The 26,229-nt window shown below is 40.8% G+C and overlaps 4 protein-coding genes across 4 annotated transcripts; 2 read left to right on the top strand and 2 right to left on the bottom strand.

Moving 5' to 3' along the window:
* The first annotated feature begins 5,415 nt into the window (after positions 1 to 5,415).
* Positions 5,416 to 11,859, top strand: hnf1a (HNF1 homeobox a). The gene is made up of 10 exons (XM_080894889.1): positions 5,416 to 6,503; positions 7,524 to 7,723; positions 7,828 to 8,008; positions 8,157 to 8,359; positions 8,566 to 8,708; positions 8,790 to 8,931; positions 9,009 to 9,197; positions 9,278 to 9,393; positions 9,473 to 9,557; positions 11,425 to 11,859. Exons 1-10 carry the CDS (start codon positions 6,205 to 6,207, stop codon positions 11,553 to 11,555), a joined length of 1,689 nt encoding a protein of 562 aa, XP_080751015.1. The 5' UTR covers positions 5,416 to 6,204; the 3' UTR covers positions 11,556 to 11,859.
* Positions 11,860 to 12,000: 141 nt separating this feature from the next.
* cUnh12orf43 (chromosome Un C12orf43 homolog) lies at positions 12,001 to 15,197 on the bottom strand. The gene is made up of 6 exons (XM_080894890.1): positions 15,048 to 15,197; positions 14,714 to 14,744; positions 13,055 to 13,153; positions 12,873 to 12,955; positions 12,700 to 12,787; positions 12,001 to 12,608 (listed from the first exon to the last, which is right to left on the bottom strand). The coding sequence occupies exons 1-6, from the start codon at positions 15,175 to 15,177 to the stop codon at positions 12,260 to 12,262; spliced, it is 780 nt and encodes a 259-aa protein (XP_080751016.1). The 5' UTR covers positions 15,178 to 15,197; the 3' UTR covers positions 12,001 to 12,259.
* A 1,177-nt stretch (positions 15,198 to 16,374) lies between these two features.
* On the bottom strand, positions 16,375 to 22,329 carry unc119b (unc-119 lipid binding chaperone B). Its single transcript, XM_080894866.1, has 5 exons — positions 21,967 to 22,329; positions 19,436 to 19,549; positions 18,834 to 18,942; positions 18,568 to 18,740; positions 16,375 to 18,483 (listed from the first exon to the last, which is right to left on the bottom strand). Exons 1-5 carry the CDS (start codon positions 22,199 to 22,201, stop codon positions 18,371 to 18,373), a joined length of 744 nt encoding a protein of 247 aa, XP_080750992.1. The 5' UTR covers positions 22,202 to 22,329; the 3' UTR covers positions 16,375 to 18,370.
* A 145-nt stretch (positions 22,330 to 22,474) lies between these two features.
* pop5 (POP5 homolog, ribonuclease P/MRP subunit) lies at positions 22,475 to 25,993 on the top strand. The gene is made up of 5 exons (XM_080894867.1): positions 22,475 to 22,681; positions 22,758 to 22,900; positions 23,175 to 23,324; positions 25,095 to 25,178; positions 25,435 to 25,993. Exons 1-5 carry the CDS (start codon positions 22,662 to 22,664, stop codon positions 25,542 to 25,544), a joined length of 507 nt encoding a protein of 168 aa, XP_080750993.1. The 5' UTR covers positions 22,475 to 22,661; the 3' UTR covers positions 25,545 to 25,993.
* The last annotated feature ends 236 nt before the right edge of the window (positions 25,994 to 26,229 follow it).

Below are 26,229 nucleotides of genomic sequence, written 5' to 3'. Positions count from 1 at the left end.
AGAACAGGAGAGCATTTTTTTGGGCAAAAATGGCATCCGATATTTAAAATTATTCTATACATCTCACGTTTGACCACCTAGAGGATGATTCTGGCTTATTTCACACCCCTGGTCTAGACTGATTGTAGTTGTAGATTATATAAAAATGTAGCAGCTTGCAATAAATCAACTGGGATCCCAGACAAAAGTTGAAAAACGTGTTTAATAGAGACTCTGGTGCACTGAGGAAAGTGTTAAGTTACGCAAGCCCTGCATCTATGGCCGCTGATTCACCATCTGCACTGACTTTTTAAAGATAGTGGGGTTTATCGCTATACGGGTTGCTCCTGATAGGGGTAACACTTCTGACACACCCACAAAAAAAGAAAGCTTACCTTAAAGCCCCATTGCCCACAACTGTGCCTTTTCATTAAAGCAGTTTGCTGTTTGTCCCTGAAAGATCAGCAAATGGTTGCGCACGTGTTTCAGATCGAAAGGGGCCCCGGTTCCTCCAAAAGCCACTCTGCAGTTCAAGCACCACTTCTGTCAGTCAAATGGAGCAGGTGGTGTGGCTGGATGAAAAGGTAGGGGAAGGAATAAGCCAGAAACTCACAGGGAGACTTCATTTTGTTTCTGTTATTCTGCTTAAATAATCTACATGTCTATTTTTACTTAATACCATTTAATAAGAGGTTGGCCTATACAGATAAGCACCTCAATTAAGCTTGCTGCCTCGAGGAGAATATCAAAGCCGCTAAAATTACAGCATGGCTAGAAAAGGAAAATGTATGCATGTAGTTTAATATTGCAAAATGTTATTTACTTTTTTCAAAAGTATTATTATTAATAGGACTGGTCGGTGATTAATAAGAATAGCTTACACTCACATTCCCTACCCGTATAACCCCTGATTGTATCCAACTAGCGCAATTTTTCTCTGTCACCAGGTAGCCAATTACAGCCCCATGGAAATAAAGAAATTGCCCTTTTAATACTATAAATTGATTAACAGAGCCATGATTAGTGTTTTAGTAATAGGTAATCTGCACTCTGACTGCGTGTGCTAAAAAAATTCTTACATTCATATTTTGGAATACAGTGTAGTGAAAAAGTATTCGCCCACCCTTTATGACTTTTTTTGCATATTTGTTGCACTTACATGTTTCAGATCATAAAACAAATTTTAATATTTGATGAAATGAATAGAAAATTCAGTTTTTAAATGATGATGTCATTTCTTACAGGAAAAAAGTGATCCAAACCTACCTGGTCCTGTGTGAAAAACTAAATGCTAAATTAACTGTGATTAACTACCGAGTTCAGTTTCACGAGCCACACCCGGCTCTTATTATTGTCAGACCTGCTGAATGAAGAAAATATTCTGTGAATTGATGACTCAAAAGGTGAACTTTTTGGAAGGTTTTAGTCCAGTTACATGTGTTGTAAAACTTACACAGCATTTCAGAAAAAGATCATAGGAGCAGCCAATCATGGGGGTGGTAGTGTGATGGTCTGAGGCTGCTTTGCTGATTCAGGACCTGGATCACTAATTGACGTTACCATGAATTCTGCTCTCTACCAGAAAGTCCTGAGGAAGAACATCTGGCTGTCAGTTCGTGCCCTGACGCTGAAGTGTATTTGGGTTATGGAGCAGGACAATGACCCAAAATAAACTTTGGGTCAATAGAAACAAAGTGAAGAAAATATGCGGCTCATGTTTGAAAACCCTCTAATGTGGTTCAGTTGAAACAATTCTGCAAAGAGGAGTGGGCCAAAATTCATCCACAGCAATGTGAAAGACTCATTGTCAGTTATCAGAAATGCTTGATTGCAGTTCTTGCTGCCAAGGGTGGCACAACCAGTTATTAGGTTTAGGGGGTAATTACCTTTTCAAACAGGCCCGTGTAGGTTTGCATAACTTTTCCCCTTAATAAATGAAATCATAATTTAAAAACTGCATTTTGTTTTTACTCGTATAATCTTTGTCTAATTAGTTTGACGATCTGAAACATTTAAATGTGACAAATATGCAAAAAGCTAAGAAATCAGGAAGGGTGCAAATACTTTTTCACTGCACTGTAATTTCATGCATCAGAATTATTTACCACCATAGTTGGAGACTAGATGTGTATTTTGGAAATAACAGAATAAGTAATAAAGACACTCATTTAGGAGTATCACACTCCAACCATGTTATGTTACAGTCAAACCAGAGTAAACCAAGTGTTTTAGACTGCAGACCTTTAGTCTTCCTGCTTTTTTGTGAGCGTTAACCCTTTATTATGAAGGAAGAGTTTCAACTTCCTGTCACAGTCTGGCTAAGTTTGACTGACTTGTCGAAATTTCCAGTTTACAGACACAGGAACTTATCTGCTGTTCTCGGTCTGGTTTAGTGTGGTTCTAAAAAGGTCCAAACATCAGATATGAGAGGTGATAGACTAAAATAAAGTCTCCCAGAACACTGTGAGTCATGTCATCAGTTCCACAACACATGTACATACTTTTGTCTTCAGGAAATTAACTTTGTGTGCTATTAATACAATCAATACCATACAGTATTCCTGTTCTTGCTTCATCTAATAACTGTGGATTCAAATATGTCTGTGGAAATGTGATGTGTGTCAGTGTCCTTATTTGCAGGTAGAGTTAAAAATGTGTTCGTCTATTTTGATGCACCTTCCAGGCTGTAAACTGGCTTATGCAACGGGGTATAACAGGAGGTTTGTGTGCTGTGTGCTCATTCAGTGCTGGGGTTTAAGTATTTAATTAGTACCAAAGCCAGCTCTGGCTAATCTTCTCAACACTGACTCAACATGTGACCTGGTAATGTTAAGGCCAATCAATAGCCTGAGCAATTCAAACAAAGACAATGTCAGCTTTGACTCGCAGTAGGTATACATGCATGCGGTCCTATGCAATCGTTATGGTTTGAAGCAAAGTTTCTAGGTGGTTTCTGCTAGCATGGTCTCTGTTGGTTTCTACCAAACTGCTTTAAAACAAGTAAAAACACAGCCTCCAGATCATGCCTCCACAGTGTTTCCATGCCTTATAGAAACACTTCGAGCCCAGAGCGCACAACCCAGCACACATCCTATGTTACACAGACACTGATTTAGGTTTGCGATTGTCCTCTCCAGCACAGTTTATCCTCATTGAGTGCTGCAGTCAGTGTCCTGCCTGCAAACAGGCCTACTCTACCCTCTGCAGATGAACAGATGAAGCTCTGGAAGTGGGACAGGGGCTATTTGGACAGGAATTAAGGGGTGTGTTAAATTTCTGCATGCATGATCAATGGGGTTGAATGGTGGGGTTGGTGGTGGGTGGGGGCTAACGCTAGGCAGAGGCAGAAACAGAAACCGAGGGGGAGAGAGAGAGCTAGCGAGCAATGGCTCACTAATGAGAGATGGACAGCGTGGATTGTATCTCATTACCAATCAACATAGCTTTGAGTTCTCCAGAGAGGGAAAATGCAAGCTCTAATGTGTGCTGCATGTGTTCCTTTTTGATAAACCCAGCTTGTGTGGTGGGGTATTAGTCACAGCGGTATCTGAGCTGCTGGAAATCCACACACAACTGCCCTCTGTCCGTTTTGGTGAGGAGTTTCCTCTGAATAGTACAATGGGACTTAATTACAGGTCACTGGCATGTCTCAGGGAGATAGAGGCAGCTCTGTTACCCTTCCAAATACAGTATAATGCCATCTTCCCAAGGGTGGGGTGGGGTAACAGGAGCTCAACACAAAAAGGTGCTGATAGGCCGAACCTGAGAATAGTATTAGGTGATCCAGGCAGAGAAAGTGAGCATTTTACAGTGTAAAGAGAAAAGAGGAAAGATAAAAGACTACATTAACTCTCAAAGGTTTTCTCCTATTCAGTTTGCCCTCTTTCCTTTCCAGTTCAGTTCCAACTTAGTCTTCCTGCCAACTTATGTTGTCAAAAAACAAGAGGGTGGATTAAAAAAAAGAGAGGGCGAGAGCGGGAGAGACAGGGGGAAGGCAAATCTATGGAAACAATAATATTATTCGAATTCAACAGCCGAACAGTTTAAAGTTTAAACATTAGAGATGGGAATGGTGAACCACTTTCAAGTTGTCCAGTATACCGGAATCATATTTCTCCAAGCATATAAATTTCTTTATCAACGCACAGATGTCAAACTCAGCAGTGATTTCCAAGCCTTTGTCCATCTATAATTTCCACAAAGAAAACTGATCAAGAATTAATAAGGGACTCAATAAAGAATCAGATCTATAGTCAAAAATCAATAAGATTATATTCATATCAGAAATGCAAAATGCAGAATTTGCATAGGCCTACTGCTGTATTTTAAAAAAAATGTTTTGCATGCTTTGCATAGAATTTCAGCTTTGCAGCTGACGTGCACGTTTTCTTTGTTTCATTTCATAATGTGCCAAATATGCAAGCAGCCTGGTTTAGCAGCACCCTGCAGATGTGCAGGGTTGCACTGTCGTGCTAAAATAATCACGATGGCAGCAGTTGATGCTCTAAAAGCTGTAGATTTGTATACATCGTTCAGCATTAATGGTGCCCTCACAGGTGCTCTTGGTTACCTCATGCCATGTGCAGTCATGCGCTCCCTGTACTGAACTGCACGCTGAAAACACACCAGGTGGTCTCTCTCCTCAGTTTTGAATTTCACAGCCCACAGGAAGGTTTTCCACTTCACTTGAGGCTGTCTTAAAAGCAGTAAGGCCCAGAGAAGGCAGCAGTGTTTCTGGGTCTTGTTTTTAGATGCATGGCAGAGTTGAACTTTTATTTGTGGATGCATGATGACTGTGTTCACTGGCGGTGGTTTTCAGAAGTGTTTCTGAGCCCATGCAGTGATTTTTCACTACATAATTATGTCTATTTTAATCACAGACACTCGACATCAGTCTTTGTCCTTATGCACAAAGAATGCAGAGATTTTTCCCAATTTCACTGAAGAGTTTAAAGTAAGTTGGATTATTACATAGTTAAAGCACGGAATAAAATACATGTGGTCTAAACCCCTTCCCATATTTACTTCTACAAGATTCATCACTGGGGTGCTCTTTGGAAATTTTGCTAACTAACATAATTAAATGTAAGATATTAAAACAGGCGTCTGGGGCTTTTTGCATTACACTTGTCCAATTTCTTGTTGCACTTTTCTTAGCTCTTTCTGGGATGTGCTGCTGGAATCAGATTAGAAATAAGCACATGTATTTCAAACAAGGGAAAAAAAAGAGAAAATCTTGCTCCTTTTTTTAAAGTTTAATTTGTGAAATAGTCACAAGTAGTCGATGATGTCCAAAGTGTTTGACTTGTGCACATTGATTTAAAAAAAAAGGGGGGGGGGGGGGGGGGGAGTACAGTGTTAGAGGTCGACCTTAAAGCACTCTCTCAGTAAATGTGGAAATGTTTTAGGAAACTGATGTGCCAACTTATTCCTTTCTTATTCTTTGTCCTTTCTTGTCTTGAACTCATGTTCATGACAGAAAACACTCCACCAAGGCCCCTAACATGAAGCAACTTCCTGAAAGTCTAATGTAAAGATAACACAGCAGCGCCCTCTCCTGGCAGAAAAGACAAATCAAACTTTGCTCCTGCTTAGCTGATCTCCTGCTCCTCCGTGTATTATTGACTTATTTATTTCTTTATATTTTACATATGCATTAACAAATAAAATGTATGGAATAAGAAAAAATAAGAATGAAAAATAAGAAAGAAAAAAGCCCAAAACTATTTTTCTAAAATGTCCTTTCCGTGTGAGAAAAAGCTATACGTAAAAAGCTCCCAACTTTCCAAGTCATGTTTTCCCCCCACTGTCTTATCAGTTTTCTGCTCTGAGAAGTAGACTGTGGACTCTGCCAGTGCAACACCCCTCATTTTTATTTATTGTTTTTAAGATGAACTTTGGTCCCTGCTGAGGACTGAGGGAGAAGGGACAAAGTTCACAGGGCGCACGTAAGGAGGAGGGGGTGAATAGGAGGAAGGTTAGATTAAAAGAAAATTGACCTTTGAAAGCAAAAACAACAAGTGAAAAGCTAAAACCGGACAGCTCTGGACACATCGGGAGGATTCAGCAAAGGAAAATGAAAGTTTACTTTCTCATGAGCTGAAGAAGGACTGCAGATATAAAATAATGCGGCCTGGCACTGGCTGTGTGGCTGTCGTTTGAGCGTGGTAGTGCACATGAGAGCAGTTTGTTTGCGAGGCAGTAGTGAGGTAAGACATAAGACTAATGGAGGTAGAGGAGAGGGCTGAGGCAGCCAAAGCGGGGCCGAGTCGTCTGACGGCCCTGCAGGAGCAGCTGATCTGGGCCCTGCTGGAATCTGGACTGTCCCGGGAGGTTCTGATCCAAGCCATGGGGGAACTGGAACGAAACAGGGCAAGTGCTGGCAACGAGAAGGGAGAAAGGGGGGATGGAGAGAGCTCAGAGGAGGGAGAAATGGATTTCCCGCCACCTATATTCCGAGAACTGGAGAAGCTCCCTCCAGAGGAGGCGTCCAAATTGAGGACTGAAGTCGAGCACCTACTGCAGTAAGTAGATCCTGGCACTTCTCTGGAAGCTTAATGGCAACAGCGACAATCATCCTAATGTCTCGGTAACTGCTATTCTCACTCAGCAGCTTTTCCAGTAGGACCCGGTCGGATAAATTCTGAAAATTGACAACATCCTTGCCACCGCTTCTGATTCTCCTCGTCTTTGTGTTACCTCCCGTGTGTCAAAACCACACACTTGAGAGTCGAAGCAATACTTTACGCATTTACCTGTTAACACCACTATTCCTATTGTCTTCTTACACTCTGTCCCCATGTCTTTACCAAATCCTCCCTCCTTGCCATGCTTCTCTGACTCTCTCTCTGCAGTCTGGCTCTTGGGCGAATATAAAGAGGGTTCCTCCTTTGCTAGTTACTAATTACCCACCCTCATCATTATTCCCTGACCATTTCTTAATAAATAAGCCAAGAGCCTGAGGTGAAGATTAATAGAGCAGAGCTAGTCATGTGAGACTGTGTTTGCGCAACGCATGAGTGATTTTTGTCCGTTCCGTTTTAAGGCCTGATCCTGAAAATATGGAACACAGACATATAAACATTGGACATTCTGTCATAAACATTAAATGTTTAAAAAAGTGGGGGAAAAGCGCGCTCTAAATAGGATTGTTAAAAAAAAAAAACCCAACTAATTTTTGCCGATACCTTTACCAAAATGTTTGGAAGCTGTTTGAGACTTTCAAAATAATTTGGTGTGTCTTTAATGACGTTTTCAACTTGATAATTAGGAAGTGTTAAATTAGGCTTCATAAATCTTTTACATGTTTTCCATTCCAGTGATCTGAAAGGGCTGGACTTTGTTCCCCCGTGCTCTCTCTTATCTCTCTTTGTCAACAAACCTCTCTTTGTGTGGTCATATTTTACATCCCTACTGATGTGACAAACTGCCTGGTTAGCACTTCTACATATACTGGTATCTGTTAAGGAAAAGTCCACTAAATAAAAATGCACAAAACTATAAGGTGGGCCGTTTTTAAGCTCAGGTGTCTGTCTGTCTGACAGTGAGGATCCCTGGCATGTTGCAAAAATGGTAAAAAGCTACATGCAGCAGCATAACCTACCTCAGCGGGAGGTGGTGGAGTCCACGGGACTCAACCAGTCTCACCTCTCCCAGCACCTCAACAAAGGCACGCCCATGAAGAACCAAAAAAGAGCTTCTCTGTACACCTGGTATGTCAAGAAGCAGTGCGAGATCAGCCAGCGTGAGTACACAAGCCGTGCTGGAGCTCCAAGAGTGCAAAAATAAAAGAAAAATGTGAGGTGTTTAAAAACAACAACAAAAACCATGCTAACTTTTTAAATGTAGAATTTACCAATGCCAAACGTGGCCTTGCAACTGTGAAGGACCAAGGGGAGGACACCAAGAAAGGACGGAGGAACAGGTTCAAGTGGGGTCCAGCATCCCTGCAGATCCTCTTCCACGCCTACGAACGACAGAAGAACCCGAGCAAGGAGGAAAGAGAGGGGCTGGTGGAGGAATGTAACAGGTGAGACGGGATTTTGATTTTGTGTTCATTTATCTTGTTTTTATAGGGTTGCTGTGATTGATCTAAATTCTTGGCATCTGATCATATATTTCTATAGATTTATAACAATTAACACTTGTAATAAAGAGAGTCTGATTTCCTCTTTCAGGGCAGAATGCCTCCAGAGGGGCGTGTCTCCCTCCCAGCTTGCTGGCCTCGGCTCTAACCTGGTCACTGAAGTCCGAGTGTACAACTGGTTCGCTAACCGTCGGAAAGAGGAGGCTTTTCGTCACAAACTGGCCCTCGACACGCCTTTCGGCAGTCAGACTGCCTCATCCTCCAACGCCAACCTTCCACCCAGTCCCGAGCACGGTAATAACCCATCCTCATGTATGGAAATTTGAGAGGGAAATCAGAATGGCTTAGAGACATGACTCTACTGGTTGTGCTGCTGGATGCTCATATTTACCTTTATTCTATTTAGACTTGGAGCAATCGACCAAAGTCAGCTGTGATGTGTGTAAACCACGAACCTTATAAATGTTCTGGGACTGACTGGATGATTGTTGTTTCCCCAGGTGTGAAATACAGCCAGCACATCCCATGCGACACTGTGAGCTCAGCCAGAGGCAGCGGAGGGGAGAGAGTGGGGCATCTCATGGTGAGTCCAGTCCAACTGGAACCAAGCCACACACTCCTCGAGACCCATAACCCCAAGCTGGTGAGAGCTCGTGTCCGGATCCCTCGTGGTTCAATATGCTAAATTACCAGCTGCCCTAAACATGCCATCCTCTGGTTTCAGGTGTCCAGCGGTGGGCCACTACCCCCAGTAAGCACTCTAACCTCCCTGCACAGTCTGTCTGCCTCACCTGCATCCTCACAGAGCCTCATCATGGCCTCAGTGCCCAGCGTCATGAGTCTGGGGGAGTCCTCCCTTCTCATTGGTAACATTGGTTCCCTTTATTTCCCATTTTGTAATAAGGGGAAAAATTCTCAGACCAACGTCAATGCTGTTTCACAGGTTTAGCCTCCACGCAACCTCAGACGGTGCCTGTCATAAACAACATGGGAGGCGGTTTCACAACCTTGCAGCCCATCTCATTCCAGCAGCAGCTTCACGCCTCTCCTCAGCCGCCAATACCACAGCAGCTTCAGAGTCACATGGCTGCCAGTCCGTTCATGGCAACCATGGCACAGCTGCCATGTCACAGTAAGACTGCAGTAACATGAAGACTAGAGCTCAACATGTCATCCCCGAGTAAAGATTCATTCATCTGTTTGTCGTTCCAGTGTACAGCAAATCGGATTCGCCCCAGTACCACCCGTCCAGTTTGCTCTCGCAAGCCATGGTCATCGCAGACAGCAGCAGCCTGACCAGCCTGACCAGCCTCACTGCTGTCAGACAGGTACTGGGACTGACCAGAGCTCAGTCTGTTCAGAGCATCTAGTTTTAAAACCTAAATCATTGATTTTTGTTTCGGGCAGATTCTGACCACAGACCCTGAGGAGCAGGAAGACGCACCTTTACAGGAAGACTCTCTAAACATGCAACCACACTCACCTGCACCAGGTACAAAGATGTAAACAGCATGTAAATGTAGGGACTGATAAAGGGATAGAGATTGATGATATGATGTTGACAGGAAAGTTGGATATATTGCAGGAGACCAGAGCTCTTTCTGTCACCTGGATTCACTGACAATCAGGAGAAACGGTCCCACGAGTTGATCAAGGGTTCATATGAAAGGGGTGATGTTGGCAGGGTCTGAGCAAACTGAAAGGGGCGTTTTACAAATCATGACTTCCACAAAAAAATGATTCACTGGAATTAAGACTGATTGTGCTATAAATCACCAGATTATCAATTTTCTGCAGCATTCATCTGATCCTTTTAATAACAGTCGTATTTATATTTATAGATCTTTAATCACCATTTGATACCTTTCTCATTCCCGTCACAATGTGATGCAGTTTGCACTTCATTCGGTGGGTTTAATAAGGCACGGCTTAACACGCCGAACATTTAAAACTTATTCATCCAGCAGAATAAAACATGCTGCGAATAAAAGCATCAGTAAAAATGTGAAACTGAAACTCAAAACATAACCGGCTCCTGACAGTTCGAGTTTTATTCCTTCAGCTGGAGACTGGGTGCCGTTTACAGCTTGAGAGTAAAGACTAAATATAAAAATAGAATTCAACCTTAGTGGAAATTTGATATGAGGTCTTGAAAAAATAAAATTGTTGTAAAATTGTTTAGCGCCGACAGGAATAAAGTTGCATGTAAAAATCTATATTTACATATTCATTATTACCGATGCTCCATGAACTTGTTCATGCATGGAGATCTGCCTGATTCCAGGGATAGTGATGCTATTTTTGGGAGATTTGGTTGGTCAGGTGGTCCAGGTAAGGTTCACGGCATAAGATTAGATTAGATGAAACTTTATTAATCCCTTGGGTGGGTTACTTCGGGAAATTCAGTTTCCAGTAGCACAGCAGCGACAGAAGTTGCGTGTTACAGATACAATAATGGGGAATGAGAGTAAGGATATAAGCACAAGTTACCATGGCAAAAAGTGAACCACATGCAGTACAGAACACCCAGAGTTAACCCTGAAGTTATCTGGATAAGCCAAAATCTGGCTTCATAGTACAGGCCTCAGGTGGAAGCAAACCAAGGCCATGAGTATTGGAGGTGGATTCAAGATGTTCTACCGTGCTGTAGACAGGAAGAAAAATGGATTAGGGGTGATCCTGAAGGAAGATTATGTGAAGAGTGTCAGACAGGCTCACGAGTTTGAAGCTGGAAATCGAAGGGGTGATGCTAATGCTTTGGAGAAGATGGTTTTGACAAAATAACAGGAGGCCAAGCTGGTGTTAAGATTTTCATTGGGAGTGAGCAGGATGGACAAGATTAGACGCTGATTAGATGTTGAAGATGGAGCTGCCAGGGAGGAGGAAAAGACAAAGAGCACAAAGAAGGTTCATGGATGTAGCGAAGGAGGACGTGCAGAGGGTTGGTGTGACAGAGGAGGGTGCTAGAGGTGAGATGGAGGCATATGATCTGCTGTAGAAACCCCTAAAAGGAGCAGCTGAGAGGAGACCATGAAAGCAGACGACTGGTTCAAACACTGCACAAAGCCAAAAGCTGACATTTACCCATTACATGGTGCATAGAGCAAGGCTGGCTACGGCGCATAAGCCAACAGGGTGGTTAGCTAGTCCATCAGAGATGTTTCATTATTTACTTCTTATCATGTGTACATCAACTGACTGATATCAGCAACTCTTTTTTTTACCTTCTACACCTTCACAGAAAAGAACCCAAAGATAATAGACTCTCAGATGTCTTTGTAGCCTGATCCTCATAAATGTCCCAACACAAACACTGTTTTCAAACAATCTGAAGCCTCTTTTCTTTTTTAAATTAACAGTTTCATCCGAGAGCCTCGAGCTGTATCCTTCCTCTCAGGCGACAGAAAGCCATCAATCTCACCTCCTCTCACCGTCTCCGACAGAAATCAGCTCCTACATCCCTGCACAAATGGTTTCCACAGCACAGTAAAAGAGTCTCCTGACTGTCAGCTGGATTCAGGAGTGAATCGGGACGTATGCCATGTAAGCTTGGGGCCAGTACTACAAAGCAAGTTCAAAATACCCAAAATACTGGCTTCATCCACCCCAAGATCAGCATTCAGAATAAGTAGTCACCCGAAAGCTGTTATGAACTTGATGCGTCAAACCAGGGTCTTTCCAATCTAGATCTGACCAATCAGAAACGTGGACAAGCAGTGCAACTAATTTTACAAAAGAAGATAAAACTACAGAAACAGAAACACGAGCAGGTAAGGTCTGCAGTGTAGGTTACCATGAAGATGTACCAAAGTAAGAAGCAGGTCGCCTTCGTAACACTGAAAACCCAGAGTTGCACCTGAGCGATGACACTGTTTGACTCAAACGTCAAACTGTCACTGAAACGAGGACACAGGAAATTCACTCGACACAGAAAATCAACGGAAGATTAACACTGACGTGTATTTTTTTATTCAAATATTTGTAAATGTTTTAGAATTTAAACAAAATGTAAACTGATCTGAAACTTGTCATCAGCATGTTACCTGCATTTTTTTAACTCACCTTGAAATATTTTCACTTTTTTGTTTTAACATCATTAATGACAAAGTAAAGACCAATCCCAGCTTTTGAATAAAAATATTTTAAATCTTTGAATTCACCGTGGCAGAAAGTCATTTAAAAAATAATTAAAAATCAGTGCAATGCTTCTTCCTCTGCGTTTTCTTCTTGCCTCTTCTTCTTCTTTTTCCGTTTTACTTTGACTTGCATGTGTTCCTGTTCTGAGTTTGTGAGCTCACCATTACTCTGAGCATCAGGAGTAGAATCTGAGTCCACCTGTTCCCCATCCTCCTGATTCTTCTTCTTCTTCTTCTTCTTCTTAACGCGGCTCTCTTCTCCCTCTGTATCTTTCTTCTTCGTCTTTGTCATTTTTACCGAGCAAGGAGACTCCATCGAAGGGGGTGAGAGCACCAACGAGGGTAACAGATCTTTGACAGACACCGCTGCCTCTTTCAGCCTCATTTCCATCTCATCATCGCTGTCGCTGAAGGGCAGAGAGAGAAAGAATGTCATACGGAGGGAAATAAAAATGAATCAATAACACAAGGAAGAAAACATTAATAGAGATGAAGAACCTTGAGCTGGGAGCAGGCCGACGCCTTACGGGGGCGGGAGGATCTTCAGCTTTCTTTCCTGGGACTGATGTAGAAAACAGACGAAATCCTAGAAGAAGAAAACTGTCAGGTTTAAAGAGATGAACACAAGTTCCCATAGAAACAAAATCTTCTTAAAGAGCCAGAAACTTTACCTTCCTCCTCCTCATCATCATCTTTGTTACATTTAGCTGGTTCTAAACAGGATGAAGTTTGAGGCTTTATCTCTGAAATACAACTGACAGGCAAATATAATGGTTAATAAGATAATCTTATGATTATCAATTATTATAAACAAAAGGTTTTTTTTTTGTTTTTTTGTAGCCAGAGTCGTTACCTGTCAAGAAAGTGTCCTAACTTTCTGGCAACATGCGTCTGGAATCCTGGCGTGACCTGGAGCTCGTTGCCATCATGTTCATGGTCAGCGACAACGAGACTGTTATACAAAAAAACTTTATGAAGCTTATTTTATTTCTGACATTCATATAAAAAAAAAACAAAACAAAAAACAGATACCTCTGTACTTGCCTACTGAGATAAAGGATCTACAGCCTTTTGCAAAAGTCTCGAGCCTCTGACTCTGAACTCTCAGGCAGATTTTTCTGCCCTTTCTTTCAGTAATCTGCAGGAATATTTCTCCAGGCTTCTTGGAGGACATTTAAAGCTTTTTGGATGTTTCTGCAAGATTCTCTCACACTCTTTCACTAATGTTATGGTCTGGCCTCAATCTACGACTGATAGTATCCCATTGTGTGTTTTCTTAATTATGTAAGTTTTACTTCATTGCCAATTTTGACAAGATCCCCAACACCACTGCCCAAAACCCCCAAATCCTCTGTATAGACACTCACTGCTGTACCTCTCTCCTGACCTCCTCCGTACATATTAACAATTATTTGAACAATAAAATTCAAATTTGGATTCTTCCCTCCATCAGATCTGTTGCCAACGATTTTCAGTCCAGTTCTTGTGTAATTTAGCATGGGTTCTTGATAGCCACACTTCCACTGAGACCATTTGTTATAAGGCTTCATGAACAACAGATGGATCAACAGAGGGGCATCACTCAGGTCAGGTCTTTGCTAAACGTTTTCCTGTTTTTAAGGGCATAACTTTCAGATACTGTTCATCTGTTGTAGATATTTTTAGTTCTCCATTTGTTTCATCTACTCGTATTTTTTAAAGACACGCTATGAACCATGCCAAGTTTTTGGCCAATAACTTTTTAGTAATCACTTTGTTGGCGTAAAAATATTATTTTGTGGCTGCCAAACTGTGTTTTCTTGGGGATTTTTCATAGTTTCAACTAAAGAAATGGTAACAAGTAATGTGTTTTTGTGACAGGCTGCTATTAAAGTGCCTAAAGACACAATGTTGTGTTAATCAGTGTTAAGTGGCTCAACAAACAAACAAGGAAAGACAACATTCCTTTGAAAATGATCAGGCACAATGACTGAACTGAAAGTGAGTGAAAAAGTAACCGATGTCCAAAGAAACACTGAAAGACCTTCTGAAAAGCCCGAAGAACTATTGCTCAAGACTACTTTAAACAATTCTAAGCAAAATATAAAGAAATCAGGGTTGGTTCGAGTTAAAAACATTAACTTGAACCAACAAATTATTATTACGCAATGCGAGATTAATTTGCAGAACAGATGGATAGTCATAGCTTACAAAAACTAATTTTAAGTACATCTGGGGTTTTTTTTTTTTCACATTAATTGAATCTAATATCATTACAATTTACTGCTCACATTGGAAAGACACAAAGTTCACATACAGAGCTTTTGTGCGTGAAACAACAACAGCGTGTTACATCTTTGTGGGTCAAACAACCAAATCTGGAAATACTCTAAACCTTTCATACATTTTCCCTCCTGTGCAATAGTGAAAGGAACAACAATGTATTCTGTTGGAACATTGAAGCAGTTTTCACACTTGGACGGATATGTAACACTAAAAGAAGCAAATGGATATTTTAAAAGGTAACACTTACCGCTTTGACTCTTTCACACTGGCATCCGCATCTTAAAACACAGAGAGTTAGTGTCTTTAACAGAGCTACACTGCAGCTGATTAAACCCGCGCACTGTGTTGATTTAGCAAGCTCAGGGGCTAGCTAAAGCTGCGCTATGCTCTTAGAGTCTTACCGTAATGTTTATTTGTAACCAATTAAATAAATTTCATTAGAAAATGTTACTGACCGACAGCTCTTTATGCATGGACTATAAATATTGTGGAAACTTCTCCGGGGTACCTGTTGGGAACGGCTAGCGGTGCACGTATGCTAGCTTGGCCCCTCGGTTCAAACAGAGGAGGCAAACACTAACCTTTGCTTTTGACAGCCTTCGTCTCCCAAACCGCCTCCTGACATCTTTTAAGTACTTCGTCGTCACTGCTGCTGGAGTCGTCCGAAACCCCAACCATCTTTTTAACGGGGGCCGCCATGATGAAACACATGTGCAGCTACTAGTGTTGTGTTTTCAGAAGAGGATTCTGGGTAATGTATTTTGTTACCCAGGTGAGAAAAAACCCCAAAGCGTTCTCAGACTCATCACTACTTTCATTCCGTTTTAAGAAACGGTGGTAAATCAAGGTTAAATATTATTTTCAAATTACTTTTCAAATGGAAATCAGAGTTACATTTCTGGGTCCTGTTTTCTTCCTTTTTCCTAGAGTCACTATCAAAACTATTCAGTGGGTCATGGCATGTTTGGGGTTTTATGAGGTGTGTTTATTTTTGTCTCAATATTTGGGAATTCTGTGCAGACCCACATTAAGTAGGACACATGGTCACTCTAACTTGGACAGGTCTCACAAGCACATCACCTTGTATGCATTTTGTTCAGCAAACTTACAATGTGATATTCAAGTTTCAAGGTGGAAAAACAACATCCCTTATAACTCATTTATATTGAGACTAAGAGAGAGACTAGTCTTGGCACACCTCAGAACAAATGTGAAAACATCACTTTACCCTGCAGGTTGCATAGAACTTAATCATGTATCATGTAGTGGATAAATCGACAACATGATACAGAGAGTTTACTGCAATTTAGACAAAGCTGCTCCTTTAATTTCTCAAGTGCAATTAACACGACTCAGAAAGAGAAGCTCCAGGAAATGTCAGTAAGCATATCCACCATCAGTAATCTAGCATGGATTAGTGACAATCTGACAAGAGAGGTTGCAATATGTGAGACTGGGCAGTGCTGTGTCTGATTTGGTGATGTGCAGTATAGGAGCTCCACAGAGGACTTTGTCATTGCTCATATTTCAGACTTTCAGTACAACCCTGTGATGCCACCTACAAAGACTGTGCAGTGTTTAGCTCTAGTAGTGATGGCAGCAGGGGGGGAGTAGTACAGAGCACTACTTGATGATTTCATAGAGTGATCTGGAAGGAACTGTCTCCTGAATGTGAATAAAACCAGAGAGATGGTGATGGGCTTAGCATCTGCCCTACTGGAGCACGGGCACTTTCTCTAACAGACTGATTCAGCTCTACTGCCAAGAGGACAGAAACAATTAAACTTTCCCACCACATGTTATGATCTCTTGTAACACAATACATCTGCCTGGCACAGAGACATCTGTCAGATATTAATAAAATATTAATTTTAAAGAATTTCCAAAACATAGGGTAAATAAAGTACTTTCCATCTCATTCATTCACCCATTTTTTTATTTATTTACAACAAATTGGATAAGATGAACATTAGCAAAATTAGCCAATATAAAAACTGGTGACCATGCAGCAGGTGACAGAGTCCAACATAGGAAAAAAAGAGAAGGGCACAGTTGACAAAAGGGTGCCTAATGTGATATCCCATTTGTTGTGGGTATTAACGGACTGCATAATATGTTGTCACTGACTCTTCCTCACTGTAATCATCCTGTTTTATAGAAGGTAATGCTACAAGAATACAGAAAAAGAACATCAGGAGGCAATTTTACATCCCTTCAGCTTTCTGCCACGAGTGGACAAGAAAAGGAGACTTCTGCACATTAAAGGTGAAAAAAAAAAAAAAAAAACTGGATTCAAGGCACATAGAGTCAATAACAGTACAGTAGGAAGAAGTCCTGATGTGTGTATGCATGACTGAAATGCAAATTAACAAATACACTTTAAACAACCATTTGCAAGGTTTCATTACTATCTCCTGCCTTGCAGGTTTTCATTTCAGTAACATAAATTCAAACAAAACCCAACTATGAAGAGAAATCCACGTTTCACCTGGAAATCACTCTGCAAGTGGAGCCCAATTTCAAACTCTTAACTGCTGCCGTTTTGAATAAATTACAGACAACTTTTCAGCATAATGCAATTCAGAGCATCACAGTAAGTAAGGTATTCCTTCTAGCAGGACTGGCATCACATGAAATTGTGCACACTGGAAAACTGGTGTAAAATTTGAAAAAGACATTCGTATACAGATGGGTTAAAATTTGCACAGTCACCAGTATCATCGGTCAAACAGGTCAATGACTGCATCTACCCCAGTGCCTCATTAAAAATAGATCCAACTACCAAGTTACCTCCCTCTGTACTGTCAAGTTGTGTGCTACTGTGGTATTTCATTAGTAAACTGAGAAGGCAATCTCAAAGGAGAAGAGCGTACTAACAGTTCAATAGGTATACCACATGTTTGGCCAAACGCTGCTAAAGAGTGGGATTCACAGCACTGCTGTGACAAATAAACAAAGGATGAAAGAACTATGCAATTGTACAAAGAAGGCAGAAAAACACTTCTAAACATGGACGGCACATAAAAGAAAAACATTTAAAGTCTAGTAACTAGATCTATCCCACAGTTTTCATAGAACAAAGACATGGGAAAACTTTTGTTATAACAATCTAACCGATTGTAGCAGAATGAACATCACACCTGGAATTATTTAAAAAAAACAACAACAAACAAACAAAAACAAAACAGGAAAAGGGAGAAGACCATTTTCGAATTAAGGGATATTCTACCAAAGAAGAAACTGGTCATCTTGTACTTCATAAAACGGACACCAAGCTTAAATATCTGACAAACAGTAGCAACTGCTCTCAACTCACATCTGAGGAAGAATCAAACAAATACTAATGCTACATCTATTGATAAAACAAGACCGAAACACCTACATAATGCTTGTTTTTCCATAAAGGAAACACAATTGTCACTTGCAAAAGGTAGTTCAGCTCAAAAATAAACAAACTTATTACATCAGTAATTAAATGAAAAACTAACGTAGTCTACAGACGTTACCACTATAGATGTGTTACTCAAAACTGTCCCTTTCCAGCAGAGACAGCAGGAAATTAAGGCAAAAGTGTTCAAGCAGTTACATTACACATGTATGACAATCCAAAAGGAGAACAGAAAGGTTTCAGTCAGATATAACAGCGAAATACTGAATTAAACATTCTCTCGGACTCCCAGAAACTGAGCTCTGTTCGGTACTGATGAATTGATCCATGATTTCATATGAAGGCAGATATGGTTGGGTTTTTTCCTGCTTCTGTTCCTTTTTTTAAACTATGGTGCTTTATTCCGATAAAGAGTGAATACTTCTGTCTCTGCCCCATTTATTGAGGGGCACAATCCAGAAAATCGGTCTCCTGGGAGCTACTGCATCCTTTTTAAACACGCCCCCCCTTCAGGTATTACAGACCACCATTGTAGGCATAGTCTGCTTTGTTGTGCATGATGAGTTTATTATCCACAAAGTAGAAACTGTCTGATCTGGTCTCATAAGGGTGTGCCACCATTTGACGAACTAGAAAAGGAGAAGAGCACACCATCAATTAAGAAATAAAGATATACAGATCTGGTAATATGAACAAAAAGGAGCAGAACTTACTGAGGTCGTCAGGAAGCTGCGGGAACTCGTAAATGTGTTCACATGTGTTGCAGCTGTTAGGAATGCAAAAACCGAAGTCAAAGTCGAAATTCTTCAGAAGGCGTCCCTGAAAGTAATGCCGCTCAATCATACGGAAGCTGTTAATGGGGCGGTCACCCACTGTGAACTCCACTCTGCAGAGAGGGGAAAAGAGACAAATTAAGAAACTAAATAGACACCCGAGGCTGATCGTGATGCAGTCACACTGTTGTAGTCCATTTACTCACGTCGCACCAACCGTGCGGAGTTTTAGGAAGGCTGGTGTAAACTGGTATCTGACAAAACGCCCCGCACTGGTGTCTGGATCGCCACCCTCCTCTTCACTCTCCACGGGTCCTGACACAGAAGACTAATTCAGCTGACTGGCATACATGCTTTACTGTAGTGCTTGAAATATACATAGGGTGTCTCTTTTCAAGTTATGATCATCCATCAAAAGGCTCTGATACAACTGAATGAGCACAGTTTGAGATGGTGGCGTCAAATCAAATCGGCATTTAAAGAAACAAACAAAAATCTAAATACATGCAGAGGATGCGTTACTAGTGAAAAGGGGAAGCAATAGTGCTTAATCGTGGGTCCTTCTTTTTAGACTTCATGTGTTTTGATAGATTTACATTTGAGATAAAAGTAAGGATACCAATACACAGCTGGGCTGCAGCTCTCGTGCTTGGTGACAATTCATCTTTTTAAATGCATGATAACTAAACAGCTTTAACATGTTTGCATGGATGTATGATCATTTCTGTTATTCATTCAGGTGTGTTCTATATTTTTAAACAATTTTAAGCTTGGTAACATGCAGGCAAATTTTGAGTGTATCACTTACCGCTGTTAGGAGGTTTGGCGATTTCAAAGAGCACTGTTCCTGTCTCAAGATCTCTGATTTTGAAACGTGTGAAGTCAATGTTGTAGATATTATCTTCAGGTCTGCAAAGATAGTCTGGAATGTGGAAGGAAAAAAAGCAAGTTAAGCCAAGACAATCAACTTATGCAGTAAACGTGAGGGAGTTTAACCCTCTGCAGTCAAAGTGATCGTGTTTAGTAACACTGATGTTAACTTTTGCCTTGTTCCAGAGTGGGGTAAACAGACTTTTGGAGAAAAAAAATGTAAATAGTTTTTGATGTGTGACAGTTTGAATGGTTATTTAATTTCATTGCTGATTGACAAAATTTGGTGAAAAATTTAATGAGAAAAAAAAAAAGCACATTCTCATTGCCTAGAATTAAGATTAGTGTTATCACCGTTTGTGAGCTTAGACGTCAACTAGCAAACAACTACTAGAAAATAGAGGTCCCCTTATTTAAATTCTTCTGTATTGAGGTTTCTCATTTGATGTCATGTTCACATTTTAAGAGATTTATCCGCCTCATTGGATGTGATTACAAGCTATGTTTGCTAAATTGGATGCAAAGAAGGTGCTGCACCAAAAACCTCCTAGTGATTGCTTTGGTTTCTAGCAGACTGTCATAGCTGCCTGACGTTTTTCAAATTTGTCTGCAAACACTTGCAAACTACTAGCAAAGCAGTAGTAAAAGTATGACGCAAATGGAAATGGAGACGATTGGATTTCAAAGTAAAAGCATGTGGCTCTGGAGGCAATTTGGATTGGACTTTTTTCAGTTTTACTACAGCTCAGAGAGAACCCGACCGTTGCTTGCAAGGCCTCAATGATCAGTCTCTTGGTATGTGTGACTGGGGCTTTAGTAATTACTTAATCAGATACTACCACCAACCTCCAGCAACAGATCAGGGAATACCATTTTTTCACATCATGACTGGAGTCTGCATTGTCACCATGATTGTCACACATCCAAAATAGTGAACACGTTAACGACATGTGGTTGCGCAACTGAAAAACCTCAATATAACAACTTTGTGAAAGTCACACAACTGTTTGGAGCACAAAGACTGACCTTTACTTAGAGAACTGAGACAGCACTTAAGGAGCAGTCAGGCTTTCAGTATCTGTTTTTCTGGCTCCTGCAAACTTCAGTAATGGTGACTAATGCTATAGAAAAAGGTTCTAGTGTTCAAACAATGGCAGTGAGATAGAGCAGAAGTAATGTCATTGTTGTCTGGGTGAGAAAAAAGCTAAAAAACAACATTAGTCACTAGCTGCAGCTGTAGTCAACTGGGTGTCCGATGACAAACCATGGGATAGGGTTCAAGCAGGTTACTACATGGGTGAAGGTGATGACGGTTAGGGGAGAAAATGAAAGAAGCCAGCAATCCAAATGAATTACTCATTAAATAACTGTGTGGGAAGTTGGTCCTTTATATTGATGAACACACAACAGGCACCATAACATTCAGAATTTGTTCCAAATAAGACATGACCTGGGAGAGGAATCCTTATGTTTAGGAAGCCGGTAGTAAGGACTAATGTAAAATATCACAGCATTACAGTGTGTGGAACAACTGCACAGACGAACAAAAAAAAAGCACATCAATACATAATTACACAAGTTTGTTCAAAACAACAAACTGCATAAATATAGGAAATGCTCCTCCCAGAGATCGAGTTGTCTCCTTATGTTCTAATGAAGCCTTGTCTTAATTTTCTTTTTTAAAAATCAAGGCAGGAAACCCAAGCTGAATGTATTCAGTAAGATTCTCCTTTTTGTGAAAAAGGAGTACAGCCCGAGAAACGTAAACTTCTACCTACTGCTGTTCAGGTACAGTATCTACATTATATGTAGAATTTAAGATTATTTCATATCGTTTTTACATACTGTACATAAAGCCAAAGTGTTGTAATTACACTTCCCACTTTGTTTTTGTTTTCTTAATATGAAATCATCCACTTGTGTATACTTTACACATAATAAACTAAAATCAAAACAAAGGTTCAACTGATCATTAACTCATTAACAGCCGTGTCAGAACCGAAACTGTGTGCTTTATAATAACTTACTTAATAAACGTGGGTGAGTAGAAGATTCTAAACCTAAAAGTTTAGTCACTACACCTCCAATTGGGAAGAAATGAGAAGAAACACAACAGTACACGTATCTGCCAAACACACTTACTAAAACAAGTTGTTAAGATAATAATAGGCTTTTAGCTGTTTGACCTCCCCAAGCCAGCGTGGGGTGCCCTAAACAATGCTCGCTTTGGGGCTTCAAAGTCCTACTTGCACCCTTGCAAAACCCCCAATGAACCCGTGCTCGCAGAATCACCAAAGTAACACATGTAGTATTTACCTTATGAACACATTTAGAAAACGTACCCTTTGGTCGACTGCTCTCAAACTTCTTTTCTTAACGTTAGCCACAATTAGCATAGTGCGTAGCTAGTTAGGCGATCAAATTTCGCCGCTTTCAGCAATGCGCAACTTTACGTTGCCATAACATTACCTTCCGTAACAGCCCGGAGCCCGAGGACATGGTCCGGGGTGATATCTCTTCCTAGAGCCCGGAGTTCATCCTCTGTGACCACAGGCCACTTCTCCGTTTGGCTGCGCCTCGACTTCAGCTTCTTCAGCATTCCTCCGCCACTCTTTCTGTCCCTGTGGTTGCTCTCCGTGCCGGTGTCTGCGTCCTTCGGGCCCTTGCTGACTGTTTGTAAAGGTTTGTTTCGGGAACCGTTCATTTCGGACAGCGCGGCAACAATGAAATGAGGAGCGGAGCCTATGAATTTGGGAGCGATTTAACAAACTAGGAGGTAATCTCAAGATGGCGTGAAACGTGTTAGGGAGATGGTAACGCGAGGTTGTGATTGGCTAAGATCGATGGAGGTTGCCATAGTTACCCCAGGGGTGTGAATGGTTTAATTTCCGGGCCTTTCCGTTTCCTTATGAGCTGCTTGCGTTGTTTAGCTTTTAACACACTGGAGTGATCTGATTTGACGACCGTTTTATCTTTTCTGAAAGCCACCTATCTACCAGTTCTTCCGCTTTTGAAATATATTACCCTTTAATTTTTTTTGTTCGGATGTGTTGTTGGGCCCATGTAAGTGTCGAATATACATTACATCTTTCCAGCGTGTGGCGCTAGTGCGCTTGTCCGAGTTTTGTTGACGGAAGTTCCGACGGAAGTAGAGTAAAGCAGCGATGGTGCGGCTGAAGACGAGGTAAAACGTGCCATTCGTATACTGTTTCCTCTAGCGTGTGTGCTCCTAGTTTCTGACGCTACATATTCTACCGCAGGTATTTACTATGCGAAGTCAACGTGTCGGACAGGAGCCAGCTGTTGCTGCTCGACGACCGAGCAATTATGGTGGCAGTGAAGGCAGCGGTAGCCCGCACACATGGGGACTATGGGGCCGCTATGTGTAGCATTAGATTTTGTGGTAAGAAGTTTTAGATACTTTCCAAGGATCAAGCGCCAACACTTGAAAATACCAGTGAAAGTTGTTCAAATAAGCATCAGCACTAAAGTAAATTTTAAAATGTATTTAGCTGTTCGTAATGTTTGCCTGTGGAAGCTGGTCAAGCAAAGTTAAACGAAATAATAATAGTCCCAGCCCTTTGGCTTCTGGGGGGACGACATTCTTCTTGACATCGTGCTAATGTTGCTGGAATGTCGTTTGACTTTTAATTTTTTTGTCTTTTCCCCCCTTTTAGTTAAATATCTGAACGCTCACACTGGAATAGTATTTCTACGTTTTCCCAAAAGGTGTTACAAACTCCTGTGGTCTGCATTGCCTTTCATTACCAGTATTGAAACTCGTGGGCAAAAAATTCCCTGCTTTCTAAACTGTTTGCATGTAGGAGGTAAGAAAAAACTGTAAACTAATATTCCAGAATGAAAAATACATACAGTACTGTGCAAAGGTGTTGAGCCACTCATTGTTTCTTCAAAAAATCTGAAATAGTTACACTGATTTATTGAAAAGTGTGCAATCATAAATTTAAATACTGCATATAGGGCAAAAACAGAGTTTGTACAATTCAAATGAGTTTGAAAATCAATACAGGGTTTGACCACCTTTATTGTTCAACACAGTCTGAACTATCTGTCATTTCATTAAGTAGTCTTCAGGAATAGTTCTCCAGGCTTCTTCATGCACATCCAAAGCTGTTCTTTGGTTGTTGGCTGCCTATTTTTCCTTTCTTTGTCAAGGTGATCCCTCACTGCTTCAATGATGTTGACTGGAGGTCAGTCCATGACTTGTTTTTTTGTTTTGTTTTGTTTTGTTTTAATCCAGGTATGCTTTTACTGCACCGGCAATGTGTTTGAGATCGTTGATCACGAGGAAGACACTTTCCAGATGGTATTGCATGGTTTATCAAAATCTAATGCTTAATCTCCTGTGTTCAGAAGATCCCTCACACCACAAACCAAGATAGACTCCATCATGTTTTACAGATGGCTGTAGACACTCACTGTTGTACCCCTCTCCTAACCTCCTCTGTACTTATTGGAGACAGTTTGGGGGGAAAAAAATCTACGTTTGATTCATCACTCCATAAGACCTGTTGCCACTGACTTTCAGTTCGTGTGTAAGTTGACAGACTTCTGGTTGTTTCCCTTCATTAAGAACTGCTTCTTGACAGCCACTCTTCCACTTAAATCATTTCTAATGAGGCAGTGAACAGTAGGTGCATCAGCTGAAGGTTCAGATGCATCTTTCAGATTCTGTGTGAGGTCTTTGCTGGATTTTTTTTTTTACTATTTCTTAAGGACATGACTTTCATATACAGCAGATAGTTAATCTGCTGTAGATAGTCTTTTAGGTGTGCCACTTCCTTTTTTTGTCACCCAGTTCTCTCAGTTTTTTAACAATGGACTGCAGACCATGCTGAGATATACCTAGTTTCCATCTTACAACTCTTTAGGAATCGTCCTCTTAGTGGAAAAAATACTATTTCCCACCCGTCACATTGTTATCGTTGGTATTTTTTCATAGATTAAACAGAAGAAGTGGAAGCAAATTATGTACAGTTTAAAACTGGTTCTTTGCTAAGTTAACATTTATGTGTACGCCACTGGTGAATACCTTGAGTTAAGTGCTGTGGTGTGAATGAGACACGGCGGGTCCAGAGATCACAGTTTTGAGCCATTTTATTCATTCCAGCTGCAGCTCTCGGCTGTCAGCCATACATGCATCACACCACAAAAACTCACAACAAACCCCAGTTCCCCATGTTTTAAACTCGGCGGGCATGATTACGGATACCATGCAGGTGCATCCGCACGGCCCCGCAGACAACGCCCCACCACAAGTGCTTTTTTTTTTAATACTTGAATGAATCATCAGTCGGGGTTAAGAAACAAATAAGCATTGCTCTGAAAATGGTCAGGTAGAAAGACTGAATTCACAATAAGTGAAAAAGCAACCAAGAAAAGCCAACAACAAAAAACTTTGAAAGACCTTCAGAAAGCCTGGAAAATTATTGCTCACGACGATTTTAAACAATTATAAGGAGGTCTGGCTCCTTGGAAGGAAAATAGAAAGAAATTAGGGGTTGCTCAAGACTTTTGCACAGAACCATACATTTTAACTACATATAATTTAAGGTGAGGTTTTTTGTTTGTTTCAGGGACAATTAGAACATGTCAGAAGTTTCTGATCCGATACAACACCCAGCAGCTCCATCGAATGCTGCCTAAATGTAAAAGCGAAGGTAAAGAATTGATTTGAACACTAAATTTTGCAGTTTTGGTCAGTGTGTTTCTTAACACTACACTAATATTATCCTCATAAAGTTGTAATGTTCTACATTTTAACTTTCGTCTTAAATCATATAGGATATGATCAAGCTCTTCAGTTGTAGATCTTGTAGTTCACTGAAGACAACAAACATTTGATCTTGGGACAACAAACACAAAATGAACAAAAAAAAATGCAATTTGACGGAGTTCTCCTCGTTTCATTTGCAGAAGAAAAACGGCAGGTTCGCAAAGCAATTCTAAGCTGTTCCCTAACAGAAAGCAAGGAAGCATTTGAAGAGGATTCAGAGAGTGAGGAGGAAGAGGAAGAAGAGGAGTGACTTGACTACATGCTGGGGCCTGTGCTCAGGTTCAAGTAGGATGCCTGGTTGTGCTTGTTTTTTGTTGTGACTGAAAGAGAAGTCTGTATGAAGCATTTGAAGAAATTGATTCACAACTGCAAGAATACCTTGCAGCAGGTTCTCAGTGCTTTTGTTACTTTTAACCCCTCCACCTCCTTTAGATAATTCTCTGCACTGGAGGGACGGTTTACATGGATAACTTTGGGTTGCAGAGTGGTCTGATGGACTGTCTTGAGTGTCTTTCATCAGCAAAGTCATGTGTTTGATCACATGATCATAAGTTAGATAGTTAAATAAAACTGCATTTACACAGTGCGACACAGTACTATGCTCTCCTTCTGAAGAGTCAGACATTTAATTTTGTGTGTTTAATTTGTATTGGTTCCTTTTTTGTCATATTTGTAAATTAAAGCCATAGTTTGAAGATACAGTGTTTGTGATGCTGTTCCATGTACTTCACATGCTCACATAGACCATCTGGGTCATATAGGCAATCAAATACGCACTTTCATAATTTTATTAAGAATATACCATTCATTATATAGAAAGATGTTCTGTAGTACGTATACAAAATTATGGATACAGATACATACAGCAGGCTGTATGTAAATCATGACATCACCCACTGGTTAGTGACGTCCAGAAAGATATACTACAAAAGTTC

Source organism: Rhamphochromis sp. 'chilingali', assembly GCF_963969265.1.
Source record: "Rhamphochromis sp. 'chilingali' genome assembly, chromosome: 10".
NCBI classification, from domain to species: Eukaryota; Metazoa; Chordata; class Actinopteri; order Cichliformes; family Cichlidae; genus Rhamphochromis; species Rhamphochromis sp. 'chilingali'.
The sequence above is the reverse complement of the archived record's forward strand: the minus strand, read 5'-3'. Positions and strand labels throughout refer to the sequence as shown.

Excerpts from the sequence above, each read along its gene's own strand:
- hnf1a (XM_080894889.1), top strand. The coding sequence starts at position 6,205 with ATGGAGGTAGAGGAGAGGGCTGAGGCAGCCAAAGCGGGGCCGAGTCGT. Across the intron at positions 7,724-7,827 it reads GCAGTGCGAGATCAGCCAGC|AATTTACCAATGCCAAACGT; the intron begins GTGAGTACACAA and ends TTTTAAATGTAG. Across the intron at positions 8,709-8,789 it reads AGACCCATAACCCCAAGCTG|GTGTCCAGCGGTGGGCCACT; the intron begins GTGAGAGCTCGT and ends CTCTGGTTTCAG.
- cUnh12orf43 (XM_080894890.1), bottom strand. The coding sequence starts at position 15,177 with ATGTGTTTCATCATGGCGGCCCCCGTTAAAAAGATGGTTGGGGTTTCG. Across the intron at positions 14,745-15,047 it reads GAAGGCTGTCAAAAGCAAAG|ATGCGGATGCCAGTGTGAAA; the intron begins GTTAGTGTTTGC and ends CTGTGTTTTAAG. Across the intron at positions 12,609-12,699 it reads CGGCCTGCTCCCAGCTCAAG|CGACAGCGATGATGAGATGG; the intron begins GTTCTTCATCTC and ends TCTGCCCTTCAG.
- unc119b (XM_080894866.1), bottom strand. The coding sequence starts at position 22,201 with ATGAACGGTTCCCGAAACAAACCTTTACAAACAGTCAGCAAGGGCCCG. Across the intron at positions 18,943-19,435 it reads CGCCAAACCTCCTAACAGCG|GACCCGTGGAGAGTGAAGAG; the intron begins GTAAGTGATACA and ends CTTCTGTGTCAG. Across the intron at positions 18,484-18,567 it reads GCAGCTTCCTGACGACCTCA|TTCGTCAAATGGTGGCACAC; the intron begins GTAAGTTCTGCT and ends CTCCTTTTCTAG.
- pop5 (XM_080894867.1), top strand. The coding sequence starts at position 22,662 with ATGGTGCGGCTGAAGACGAG. Across the intron at positions 22,901-23,174 it reads GTGTAGCATTAGATTTTGTG|TTAAATATCTGAACGCTCAC; the intron begins GTAAGAAGTTTT and ends CCCCCCTTTTAG. Across the intron at positions 25,179-25,434 it reads GCCTAAATGTAAAAGCGAAG|AAGAAAAACGGCAGGTTCGC; the intron begins GTAAAGAATTGA and ends TTTCATTTGCAG.